The sequence below is a fragment of the Haliaeetus albicilla genome, chromosome 22, assembly GCF_947461875.1.
Source record: "Haliaeetus albicilla chromosome 22, bHalAlb1.1, whole genome shotgun sequence".
Lineage (NCBI taxonomy): Eukaryota > Metazoa > Chordata > Aves > Accipitriformes > Accipitridae > Haliaeetus > Haliaeetus albicilla.
In genome coordinates this window covers 13589667-13603599 of record NC_091504.1, presented here as the reverse complement: position 1 = coordinate 13603599, position 13933 = coordinate 13589667, and the positions used below count along the sequence as shown (strand labels likewise).

General features: G+C 36.2%; 1 protein-coding gene across 6 annotated transcripts in view; it reads right to left on the bottom strand.

The window, feature by feature from the left end:
• The window catches only part of ATF7IP2 (activating transcription factor 7 interacting protein 2), a 37590-nt gene that overhangs the window by 15004 nt on the left and 8653 nt on the right, over nucleotides 1-13933 (bottom strand). The window contains exons 2-8 of one of the 6 annotated variants that reach the window (XM_069809931.1): nucleotides 12506-12589; nucleotides 11163-11320; nucleotides 8793-8854; nucleotides 7755-7807; nucleotides 6403-6469; nucleotides 2455-2583; nucleotides 427-1050 (exon numbers count right to left, since the gene is read on the bottom strand). In XM_069809931.1, the coding sequence (XP_069666032.1) occupies nucleotides 2483-2583; nucleotides 6403-6469; nucleotides 7755-7807; nucleotides 8793-8854; nucleotides 11163-11320; nucleotides 12506-12589 (525 nt within the window). In that variant the 3' untranslated portion in view covers nucleotides 427-1050; nucleotides 2455-2482. Of the gene's footprint in view, nucleotides 1-426; nucleotides 1051-2454; nucleotides 2584-6402; nucleotides 6470-7754; nucleotides 7808-8792; nucleotides 8855-11162; nucleotides 11321-12505; nucleotides 12590-13933 lie in introns of those variants that run through there. The other 5 variants (XM_069809934.1, XR_011329286.1, XM_069809932.1 and 2 more) reach the window with 5 other exon arrangements.

Below are 13933 nucleotides of genomic sequence, written 5' to 3'. Positions count from 1 at the left end.
AGAGAAAATGAAGTTCTGCACTACTTTGCTATGAGATACCTTTAAAAAAAACCAACCCAACATTGTAGGTGATAGGAACTGTGCTGCTTAGGCACTAACTATTTTATTACCCCAGCTACATCAACAATTCATTTTACATGGTTCTTAATGGCTTCAAAATAATGGAGGGACTACAGCAGTGTTTTCTTGAGCATTGTGGAAGCTTGCGCCATTTAGCTAAACAGACAAAACAAAAGAATCCTTCCTATAATTTCTAAAAACAGGAGTAAGATGAGCCACTACCTTTCCAAACACTGAAGAGAGCTAAGTTCCCTAAAATCATGGTTCATCAATGCCACTGAAATAAAATAATGAAGCTTAAAATTTTATTACATTTTTCATAGGTGTAATAATCCCCTCTGAAGTAATAAGATGAAAGTGTGGAAGTAAATCAGTTTTAAAAACAAGACTTAGTTTTCAAGGATGTAGAAACAAGCTTACAGAATTAACGAAATAAAGTTCATAACAGACTGTAACAAGTAGGAAACAAGGAAATTAATAGTCTGCAGTACAAATAATCCTTTGGCTCAGAACTCACTGCAAGTAACAACATATTACTTAATAGTGGAACAATAGTAGACCACTTGTTAAGGTAGTCTGGGTCTCCTAAAGAGTATTTTAAGGAGTTATAGATTGTATATCACAAAATGATCTGTAATGTCCACATATATCTTTTCATTGAATGACAAAGTAGTACTTCTTTGGGATGATAACCTGTGATAAACAGCAGGCCACTGAAAGCAGCAAAGCCCTTACTGTGCCTGTTTTCTTCCAATGTGATGCAGAATTGTTACTGAGGTTTTCATGGAACAGATACAAGTCATAACTGTGTAGGGAAGCACACTTAGGATTAATTTCTGTAAGGGTCCATGACAGCGCAAGCCCCTTTGGATTTTGCACATAAGCCACTTTTACTTTCAGGATTCTGAGAAGGGTCTCTGAATTCTTCAGCAAGCTCTGGACAAAGAAGGATCCTTGGCGTGGAGGAAGATGTGGAAATTGCTTGAAAGTCTAAGCACCAAGACAAAACCAGTTGTTATTTAAACAGCAATAACAAATAAGCCAGTTACGCTACTTTTTATTCATACTAACTAAGCTTCATGTACATATATAAACTTCTGAATTGTTACTGTCTGTATAGTTTCCAAACTAACAGAAGTGTCACAGATTACCTGATGTTTCATGTAGTACTATTCAGCATGTTGCTGACATTTGGTTTCTATCTGTCCAGTAAGTTTCCCCAAAGAAGAAAACACTCCTTACATGCTAGTAATAGCAGCTTAGAACAACTTGTGTGCTATCAAAAGGAGTGCTGAAGATGTTACCAGTACATCTAGAGGAATATTTGTTTACTTTGGATCATTACTGCACTAACTGAATTTCTAGATGGGGTGGGGGGGGTGGGGGCTGTATTCTTTTTTCTTTTTCCTTAATAAATTTAGCCAAAAGGACACATAACCTGTGCATGTACTTAGTTACTTAGTTTTAAAACAGGTGTACATTGCACATGCCTTCATGAAATTCAACTGCTATAATAAATTTCAACAGATACGAAACCATCCTGATGATATCTGAACTATATGATGTGGTGCAGATTTTGTCTATCTTGCTGATGCTTCTTGGAGAAGAAAGGTCATGCCCTATTTCTCTCTAAAACAAACCAAAAAAGTGAAACTATTTCTGAAAAAGTCAGTTGTGTTTGTTGCTGTCATAAATGCTAAAGTTCAGAAAACTTCATTTAAACCAAATATGCACACACTGCTATAAAAGAAAGGGCAGGAATACAACATGTGCACTGCTGCACAGACTCAACCTTCTTTAATATATTATCAGCAAGAAGTAAAAAAGGTGCCATATTCTCTTTTTCTTGAGGGTGGTTTTTTTACATTACTTTAGCTATTTTTATTTACTTCTTAGTAAAATATTTTCAGCAGAAAAAAAATCTTTCTTATGCTTAAAGTGTCTGTACTGAAGAATTAAACTGTTTTGGAACCTAAAAGTTCATAGGGTAAAAGTTTAAATCTGTTGGCAAACAATGTTTTCACACATTTACAGGCATGACAAATTTGGAGGGGGGGGGAGGGAAAGGAACGAAAAAGGCTAAGTAGAGGAAAAAGAAGATAAAGGGGAAAGGACAACTGGAACAGGTTTTGGAGTTAGGGGTTTTTGTGTGTTTATTTCTACAGACGGTATCTCCTGGCATTACTTAGTTGCTTACTTGTATAGAAAATGTTTTACTCTTCCAATATTGTTACAATAGAGCCTCCTCGTGGCAAAAGAGAAGTCTACTCCTTCAAAGCCCAACTGTTTAAACACTGTTCCTTTCCCATTTGAAAAGGTCTTTAAAAAGTCTAACTTTCCATCAAGTTCTAAACCATCCTGCAATATGCAAATCCACAATTTAAAAATTATTACCGTACAAAAGTTGAATAAAAGGAGTACCTCATTTGATGTTTCTTCTCTCAGCTTTAGGAAGCCTTAATTGAGGCACACTGGCTTCAAATTGTTTGTTCGATAAATATTTCTGATCTTTTTCTGTTCTGCCTGCAAACAAGATGCAAGCTTTAAATATTATTTTTCTACCTATCAAAAGACAGATTTGTTAAAATCCTTACTTCATATATAAATGATTTTTTTTCTACATGCTGTGGGTTTTTCCCTATTGTGAGATGTGTTAATTTCAGGCTAAGACTCTTTACAGAACAATCCACCAAGTGATAATTTCTTGCAACTGGAAGATTGCTTCAGTTGAGTCCAGTTAGATTATCATTAAGTGAAACTTGAATAGAATGAGTCCATCTTGAATCTTTGTAACCACTGATTTTCATCTTTCAGTCATATAGACACTAGAAGTATATTAATTCATCCCACACAGAATTAGGAGCAAGTTTCTTCCACTGGCAAAAGAGCTTTCAAATTTCTCTCAATGCCATATACCTGTTAGCAAAACCATGAAACCAACTGAATGGCACAAATACCAATGGGGCAGTTTATAAAAATTATAATAAATTTCAAGTAGTACAGTAATTATCAAATGGATTTAGTAACACACTTGTTCAAATCAGATTTTTCACATTACTGGATTTAAAAATTATTCTAATAAGATTTGCGACCAGTAATGATTACAAAGAATAAGGACTCAATTTTAAGATTAGCATAAAACACAAAACCATGAAAACCTAGGCCTAGCTTCACCAGAAGTACTTATTTGATACATGTTCAGAGCGAGAATGAGAACCTAGCTAAGTACCTGCAAACAGTGTAGAGGAAGATGCCAAATCTTCTCTTTTTCCCTTGCATTTAGGTACAATGTAGATTACTGGAGCCAAGGAGTCTTTAAACAATTTTTTTTATGTCAGACTACTAGTGTACAACAGAAGTTCTTCGAACATGCTTGCAAAGAAGGGTAGTTATAGAGATTGCAAGTATTTCCTCTTAATCCTAAAGCCATTCTTAATCTGTGTAATTATCAGGGGTCTAGACATCACAACCCATACATCTGCTATTCCTAAAACAGCTTAGGATCCTCCCACCCTGGTTTGCACTTGTCCTTCAAGTGTTTTCCAATTCAGTAAAAGCACCCTGTAAATGTTGTAAAGAACACATGAAATATCAAGGGAATTCTTATAATTATCATCCGATTTCATCATTACTGATCTGTTTCTTTAAACTGTCCCTGACAAAAATTAAAATGCATAATCATCTTCAAGGAGGAAGGCTCATAGACAGAACTTCTAAATTACACCATCTCCAAAGGTAAAACAAACAAAACAAAGGCAAATCAAAATAGGGACACAGTGATTATTTATGTGAAATTCATTAAGCAAAAATCAAATTTAGAACTTCTCTGACATACCTGACAAAGACTGTGGTTTTACACTAATCCCAAAAGGTCCACCTAATACATGCTTTTGTAACCTTTTAACAGCATCTTCTTTTTCATAAAGTATAATTTAACTTTGTCCTTTTGTAGCAATCAGTGTAAGAAAACTCAGTGTCGGACCATACAGAAGGCAGAGGTGATACTTTATTTATCTTCCTACAAAAGCTGACTCTGCCCACTTGCACTCATGTAAACACAACCACTGAGAGAGGAATCCAAACAGTCCAGTCAGTATTACTTGTGCACAACAACAGAGGATGAGGGAACAGCAGCGATCACGTCCTCAGTGTAACTCCTGGGATCCTTTTGCTGGTAACAGTGAACTGGTCTTTTATACCCCTTTAAAAGTTTAAAAGTTTATACCCCTGGAAAGTTAATGTCATCTTTTGCTTCTGTACCTTATTACAGTCTTTGTGAGTCTTCAAAAAAACCCTGCAGAGTCAGATACTGTTCCCCCTTTTCCTTTTCTAGGTTACCTATGGCTCTCCTTGTTCTTTGTCTTCCTGCCATCTTATCTCATGGCTTCAGTTTGTTCTTTGTCTTCTTGCTATCTGGTCACTGAATGAAATTGCACACATAAATGCATACACAGAGGTAGTGGTCCATGAAATGCTAAGCTCTGCTAACAACCCATGCTATCGTTTGAGCTTTTCTGTTTCTTTCTTTCTCTTGCTCTTTCTTCCGGTACTTCTGCATGCATGAATTTCCATTCATGTTTCTTTCATACCAATCTAAATACTTCTATTGCAAAATTCTGTAATCTGATTCTCCCAAACCTCTAGAATCCCATCTCTTACCTCAGCATGAACCTCTGAGGAACTAAGGCGGCAATGCCTCTTTTTAGTATGAGTAGGACACATCTGGACAGCTCCTGCCATCCTGAGAACAAGTCTCCACTAGATGAAGGAGTCCCTTTTGTCTGTATTCAACACTACCCTTTACAAGCACATGGTGTGACTAGCTTTATTACCAAGCAGTTAACAAGACTGTTCAGTGTAACAGCTTGCTTTAGTGACAAATTATAAACTGATAACTTTTCCTTGTAGGAGTAGGGGTTGTGACAGCAATCGACAGAATTTGTAGTCAATAAACACACGTCCCTTATGAGAAGACAAATTCTTTAAATACTGCTTTTGATTGCCAAAACCAATTTGCTGTTATCATGGAGATATGCGTAAGCAGCTGCTATTGACAAGAGTGTTTTTCTTCTGAGAACTTGTGGTGGGTTTACAAGAGTGTTTTTCTTTTGAGAAATTGTGGTGGGTTAACCTTGGCTGGCTTTCAGGTGCCTACCAAGATGCTCTCTCACTCCCCCTCATCAGCAAGACAGGGGGAGAAAAGATGAAAAAGCTTGTGGGTCAGGATAAGGACAGTGAGATCACTCAGCAATTACCATCACGGGCAAAAGAGACTTGACTTGGGGAAGATTAATTTAACTTATTGCCAACTAAAAATAGAGTAGGATAGTGAGAAATAAAAACAAAAGTAAAACCACCTTCCCCCTACCTTCCCTTTTTCCCCAGGCTCAACTTCACTCCTGACTCTTCTACCTCCTCTCCCCTGCCGAGCAGCACAGGGGTATGGTGACTGGGGGCTGTGGTCAGTCCATAACACTTCATCCTTGCTAGTCCTTCCTCCTCATGCTGTTCCTCTGCTCCAGCGTGGGGTCTCTCCCACGGGATACATTCCTTCACAAACTACTCCAGCATGGGTCCTCTCCACATACAGTCCATGAGGAGCAGATTGCTCCAGTGTGGGTCCCCCACCGGCCTTAGGTCTCACCAGGAAACCTGCTCCTGCATGGGCTGGTCTCCATGGGCCACAGCTCCTGCCAAGGAGCCTGCTTCAAGTGTGGGTTCTCCATGGGGTGCAGCTTCCTTCAGGGCATATCTAGCAGCTCCAGGGTGGGGTCCTCCTCAGGCTGCAGTGTGGATATCTGCTCCACTGTGGACCTCCATGGGCTGCAGGGGGACAACCTGCTTCACCATGGTCATCTTCACAGGCTGCAGGGGAATCTCTGCTCTGGCTCCTGGAGCACCTCCTCCCCCTCCTTCTTCACTGACCTTGGTGTCTGCAGGATTGTTTCTCTCACATTTCTCTCACTCCTCCCTCTCACAGCTGATGTGCAGCATTTTTTACCCTTTCTTAAATAGTTTATCACAGAGGTGCCACCAGCGTTACTGGTTGACTCAGCTTTGGCCAGAGGAAGGACCATTTTGGAGGTGGCTAGTAATGGCTCTGTCCAACAGGATCCAACTGATCCATCTGATCCAACTCCTGATCCCTTCTCACAGAAACCACCCCTGCAGCCCCCCGCTAACAAGATCTTGGCCAGTAAACCCAATACAGCAATGAATACAGTTTTACAATTCCACAGAATTATCTTCTTAAAGTTACCTAAATTAAGTCACATAGTCACACCTCAGGCATTAAGTTTAGGGAGATGCTGAAAAGTAAATTAAAATATTTTTCTCTTTTACCTTGGCTACAATTGTGGGGTTCTTCTGTTAGATCGATCACTTTGAGTTTTCTTTCCTTCATTTCACTCTGATAAAACAATACAGAGTTTCACTGGAAGGCTTCTCTTTATCAAGTATCTCCAAGACTACTTAAGAATTAGCAGAATGGAACACTGTCTGTTAGCTTAGATTTCTTACAACAAAAGAAAATTCTTGTAAAAATGCAAAGTTATAGAGCCAGGCATAGTATATATATATACACACAGAAATTCAAGCAAGTAAAAGCAATAGTTGATGGTTCACAAAACCATTTAGAACATCATCTAACTGTTTGAGGACACTTTCTAGTACAATCAGACCTAGTACCAGATACACCAAAAAGAATTTTTTTCTTTGATATTCTTATGGAAAATAGTTACTTAATTGATCAACTTAAACCATTAAACACCATGTTTTTGTAGCAGTTACACAAATTCAGACCAATAAAGTTTTGACTACTCCCCCCTCCCGTCAACAAAAACCCACAGTTAACTTTTTCCCATTGACTGAGCTGCTGTCACTAATGTAATTGCACTCAATTAATACACTGGGAAGAAAGATGTTATGAAAAACACTTCAGTCCCATTGTGATCTCTAGATTTCTCTGAGGATGCATAGATTACCATGATAAAAGACATGCTCCTCAGGACTTGGGTTTTTACACTTATCTATGATTATTTTCCCCAAGCAATCAAAAAATTTCAGAGATGGACTACTCAGAAACAAAACTGCTCAAAAAGCATTCTGAACACATACTAACACAAACGTGTCCTTTCAAATGGGAAAGCATTAGCTCAGCTTAGTTTTGTTTAAGGGATCAAAAAGCAAGCTTGACTAAGCTGTTAATGCTGGGAGAGACAGACCTATTTTTTTTCCTTAAACATTCACCTTCTATCCAAAATGAAGAATAAAGCAAGCTGAAGAAGTGCTTACAAAACCAACACAGTTCAAGATTCACTATTATCTCTTCCCCTCTCATTTGCTCAACTTTTTGTGCCCTGCAACCTAATTGTTTCTGTAGCTTTCCATGCAATACAATCATCCAGGAGACAAGGTCTCCATTTCCAAGAGGAAAAGCTGCATGACATTTCATCATCACTTTTCACATCAGTCTTTTCCCTGTAAGTTCACCTTTAAGAAGGTGATAGAACAGTAATAAAAGCAAGAGGTATGACAGCCCACATACCTACATTCTGTGTTCTTATGTTTGCCCCAAATTGAAGGACCTATAATAGTAACTCAAAATCCAGGGTATTGAAGCAGTCTATGTACCATCAACAACAACTGGTTTTATTTGAAGAAAACATGAAAAATAGCCTTAGTTTAGTTTTTACCTGAACTGTTGCTGACGTTTCTGCTTGTGTAGACATTTGGTTATTTGGAATAGCTGTAACACAATTTTCACATAAGTTTAAAATATGTAAATGTGTTTTATCTAAAAGTCTTCATTTATACTGTGACAAGAATACTTTTTAATCCTTGTCAGAGCAGCAGAGTATTACCAATCTCCCCTCCCAAAACACATGGGACAATAGTCTTATGGAAATGACAGACTCACCAAGAATGCTCAGTATTGCCTCTAAGAAGCAACTATCTAGCAAGTCAACTCAACCTGCCCAGAACTGTCTTAGAGGGGCTCTAAATATCAAAGACACCTCTGGAAGGAAGCAGTGTGAGAAAGTGTGCATTCTGAGATGCTATTCAAGATTTTGTGGGCTAGTGTTTCTCTAGACTTTTCTTCCCCAGTAAATTAGTCCAATTGCAATGAAGAAAATATGTGGGTAGAGAGGACAGCCAGCCTACTGTGTATTACTCTTGATTAAAGGGCGATACTTATTTCCTTTAAGCAGCAACTGCTATCGGAATGAGGAAAGAGCTGCTCAGAATGCTCCCTTTGTCACTACATTATCTGTATGACAAAGTCAAGCTTGGTAAAAAAATGTAGTGTTTCTACCATTTTAAAATGCCTATTAAGTTACAATAATTTGATTTAAAAAAAAATTATATTCATCCTCTCCTCTTTCTATGCTATTCCCTGAAAAGAATGTTGTAATAATAAAACAGTGGGTTGGATGTATAAAAGTTTTCATTAGTGTACCTCATACTAGGCTTTTAATTGTTTTAATTTAAACATTTTAAAAATAATGCAAGTCTACTGATAGACATCTTGATAAAGTGGAAGCATGCTCATGTTTCAATTAAAAAAACACACAAAAATCTGGCACATCTGTAAGCATTTCAGAATCACAACTGGATTTTAATGACATTTTAAAAAGGAAAAGACATGAGTAGTTGGCAATATTCTAGATGTACTTTGTATACTCTGTAGTAAATTCATTAGCATGCATGGATTCAACATTACATTTCAGTACCTGAAGTATTTGAAGTTGCTGAATTTTGGTCTTCCACGGAGACCAGTATGACTTCATCAGAACTGATAAAACAAAAAATAGATAAATCTTGTTTGGAGATATAGAAGAATGAATTATTTTCCAAAAAAAAAAAAAGCACTAAAAATAGCTACGAAAATACATCAACCATTCAAAGTTGCATTCATTGATTAACACATAATTAAAACAACAAAATAATGGCACAGTAAACAAACTTTAATAAACCACTTAATAAATTATGGCACGGAGAAAAAATTTCAAATCCATTCAACTTACTAACTTGTGCATTGCTACCTTTTACTGTTTAAGAGTGGAATATGCTATCCATCAGGAACATTCATATTCTAGGTATCTTTTACAGAAATAAAGCCTATTTGCTTCCATCTTAGTAAAACAACAAAGTTACTCTGTTTGCTTTATGAAAACACGGGCACACATTAATTGTAATACATTTCCGTGCTCTCTAAACCATCAATTATTCACATTACCCAAACCCCGGCAATTTCATGATCTCAGACTGCAAAACAAATGGCACTGTTGAGGTACATTTTGAGATCTACTGAGGTAGATTTTGTTACCTCAGAACCAGGGTCGCTTAATAGTCAAAAATATCAATAGATGCCATTAGGTATACTGAAATGTATACATGATAATAGAGCGATTTTTATAGTGTGGATGGTAAATTAATTCCTACAGAATTTATATATGTATTAATGGCTAAACTAATCCAGTTGATCTGAGGTATAAAACATCTGTCTAAGACTACAGGGACTAGAAACATGAAGCATAATTGTACTCGGAGAAAAAGATAAGATCAACTAAAGGGACATTTGTTTGACATTTGCACTGCAAATTTCCACTGTATTTGTGGTACACTTGTCTAGGTTTTCCTGATGCCGGCCATCAGGATATTGTATAAGTAGAGGAAATTTTAAGGACCCAGGATGCATTAGATCTACTGCATCTGTTTTGATCAAAAGAACAGCAATTTAACACAGTAGACTCACTGTAGAAGATTTCCCAAAAAGAAACAAGGGAATCCTAGCCACATTTTGTGATAGTTGCAACCATACAAATGCCAGCCCTTGTCTTCTTTCCTCTGGATATCCTGTTGTTGATTAAGGGTTATGATTAAGAAACATATAACCAAACTACTTGACCTGTGTCAAATTAACATTTTGGATCTTATTCATATTCAATTATAAGCCAATAAATTTTCTTTGCCGATTTCATTTCTGCCATAAGCAAAGATTAATTTGGATATTCAGAAAGCAAAAAAAACCAAATTAATACATTTTTCTGTAAAATAAAAGAAAACAAACCCACAACTTGAAGTAAACATACTGGAAAATAATGCTGATTACTACCTTCCAGAGCAAGCTAAGAAATCTTGTGCATGTTTTCAGCAATGTAAATTTGACTTCACAACAAAACCCAAAGGCTGAAGAAAGAAACCTGGTGTCAGCCATGCAAATGTCAGCCATGTGTGGTCCTGGTGGACCATGGTGGACATTTGGTCTCCAACCTTTCCACTGCTTCCTCCATACAGGAGGAAGACCCTGCAAGTGGTGGATGAGAAGTATTGCTCCAGAGGTGACACTGAAATATGCAACCAGTGACAAAGGATGGGTGCAAACCTCAGTCTCAGGACAGAAATAAACGCAAACTCTTTGCCAGCTCTGTGAGGGAGCATTTGAATCTTTCTTCTTTTTTTGCCTGCACATGTTCATGGCTTCAACCTGAGGACTTGGGGTGAGCTTTTGCAGGTTGCACACAACATATGTACATGTGAAAAGTATTGTAACTGGTGAAACACTGACAGGAACATCAAATTAAAATACTTTAGGGAATTATTTATTAAAGAAAACATTGGTTAGAATTCCATTTAATGTTATTTACTATATACTGACTTAAAATTTTGTAATAAATAAAATTATTTCTCTGGAATCTGGATTTCTCTCATTCTAGAAGTGTCCTAATAATGGAAATGGGATTTGTGTTGTTCTTTTTTTTACATTTTCTATTAAGAAGTTACCTGGAAGGTTTTTTCTTCCACAACCACTAAAATACCTTTACAGAGATTTTTTTTTTTTGCCTGTCATTCAGTAAGAAATCAGTGCCCTAACAGACCTTGAAGCACTTTAAGAATTGATCATCTAGTTTCAGCTGCAATGGATAAGCTGAAGATACCAGCAATAACACTGGACACCTAACAACAATTGAGTTTAAATCCAACTATTAGAATTTAACTGCCAATAAAACAGTTGAGAGAAGGAGTAAATTTTCTCATAAATGCTTTAAAGCAATATAAGGACATTAACTACATTTTACTATTCAACTCTAGATACATACCTTACATATTCTGAAACATGTGCTGCAGTGAAACCAGTGCAAGGCGATAGCAAAAGTGTATTTGAGGACCTTGTTGGTATATTTATATCGGGACAGAAAGCAGAGGATCCAAGCTGGCTTAGTACTGTATTTTGATAGTCTGCACTTGGAAGCATTGTCTGGCAAAGGATGAAAAGAATACTGCATTGTCATAAAACCTACAGTATAAACCTGGTCATATTTGCAAAAAGTGCTAAAGTAATCAAGGTGTACTTAAACCCAACAACAAAAGAAAATCACATTAAATACACAGTAATAACAAAACACTTTTTTTTTTCTTGAAGCTTAACTTGTTTTTGAAAACCCCAAACTTTTATTTAAATTTTGAGGCTTGTAAGCATCTTACTTGACCTTATCCTGGTTTATGCTTTGTTTAAAGTTTTTGGGAAAAGGCCAAGAAGATAGGAAACTAATTTTGTAAAACACGTGAAAGCCTTTAACAAAAAGACAAGATTGCATATTTGTCACATGCAATTCTTTTATACTTTTAGATGTGAAAGAACAAAAAAGACTTAGACTCCAAAGAGTTATTTTAAATAAACACATTTCTGTAAAAGTAAGTGAGTTTTCTTCATGAAATATACAGTCATCATGAAACAAGAGGCTGACAGTTCACAGAACTCCTTCTCCCATAAGAGTAACTAAAAGAATTTCAGCACAACAAAATACAATCATGCTAAGGACATGAGAAATTCCTGTTCTTCATAAGAATCAAATGTTGTCATCCTTGTCCCCCCCAGTTGTAATCTTATCATTTTAGTACTAATGTATCAATACCTCCCATGAAAAATGCTCATGTATTAATAGCTATGTTACTAACATTTTCACTTACTCTATCATATTTTCAATTTCATTGCTTAAGGTAGTGGCTTTTGACTTGCAGTTCACAGCCCCTATGCACCTGGTGGACTAAATGGCTGATGAAAGGTAACTCAAAGAGGCAAGTATGCTGTAAGAAGCTTTAACTTCATAATAAAGAACTCTGAACCTTCACTAGAAAAATTCCAATGGCTCTCCAATAGGACAGCATCAAACCAAAAGTTGTCAACACATGTGTTTACGCCCTGTTTTCAGTTTGTTTAATCATGATGACTGAAAAGAACTATGTTGTAGTCCAAAACTGAAAACAAATTCTCAAAAGATCAACCAGTTTCAGAGCTCTACATAGATTCTTTTCTGTTCTTAATGCAAGCAACAGCAACACAGCTGTCAAGTCACCAGGTTTCAGTGTAAACATCCACAGTCACCTATTAGTTTACAAATAGGCATTAATGCCTATATTAGCTTATGCATCTGCATCATACCTGATGAACAGCCACTTTTGAGAACACTTCCTCCTGAAATGCTACCACAGCATTAATACGTCTCTCAAGTTTTGATACTTTCTTCTGCAACAGAAAAGAAACACAGCATGGGTTAAGAAACACTTTATTATCATACGAAGAACAGACAGTGAAAAAAATTGCAGTGAACAAAGGCTAAAAATGGAACTATTTTTAACTTATCTTTACATCACACAAGATGGAAAGATTGCATATTTTTGGAGTCTTTGTCTAAGGGAGCATAATAGTCATATGTGATACACATGCAAAATATTCACACAGTTATGCAAAGAAACTTACTAGGAGTGTTCTAGCTATTTCTTCGCGTGTTTTTTTGCATTGTGCTTGTTCAACTCTTCTATTTAAACTTTCTAGTTTTTGATTAAAGTCATTATTTAAAATATCCATCTGCTCACCAATCACAAGTCTGATCTATAATAAAGAAAAGCTGTGTTTCAAATCTAAAAATCTAAAAACATTTCAATGATTATACAAACACAGTGCTAAACTTAAAATTTAGCTAAGTTTCAGGAAAGTAGGGTTATTTTATTTCTATTCTTTACGTGGAATTTCTGGCAGGTACAAAACATAGAATTTTGTACCTTGGCACTCTCCATTGGACTTAACTCACTTTGCATAAAGGAGGTGTCAAAACATACCTACCTTCTAAAATTTAAAGAGGTAAAATTAGGTTGTTTATATTAATCACTATCAGCACACTAGCATAGCTTTAAACATTTTTTTAAATTATTATTTCTCTAAGTACAAAATTTAAGATTTTACTTTCAACAGGACTGATGATCAAAAATTGCTGAGAGGCAAGATCTCTGCTTTCAAGCAGAGAATCCTCATGAGCAAGTGAAGCTTGTTATCCTGAGAAATAAAACTATTCTTAATGACTATAAACATGAATATTTAAATTTTAAGTAAATTATAAATAATTTTAATTATTCCTATTAAAATTATTTGTTGATTTTACACATCAGGACAGGTCTCCTTGATACCAACTACCAGGAAAAAAGGTCTGTATAAGCAGGACTGAGAGTATAGCTTAACGTCAGGAAAACAAAGATTTTGTAATCAAGTAACGGATTTCCTAGGGGGGAAAAAAAAAAGTTTCCATTAAAAAACATAGAAATTCCCAATGATTATTCGCTACATGGAGTACTTGTTTTCAGCCTCTGCGATAAAAAGAAATTGCTAAACTCATTCCTTTCATTCAAGGATTTTACTGAATTGCTTCTGCTTTCTTGCAACAATACAATAGTTCTCTCTTCTTTACAAAAAGCAAGAGAGCAAAGAAATTGTTAGTGTCTTTAATTCTTTTAATTAAAATATTTATTTCCTATTATACCTGATAATTGCTAAAATGTTGAGGGTTTTAAAACACTCTCAATCTTCATGCCTTGA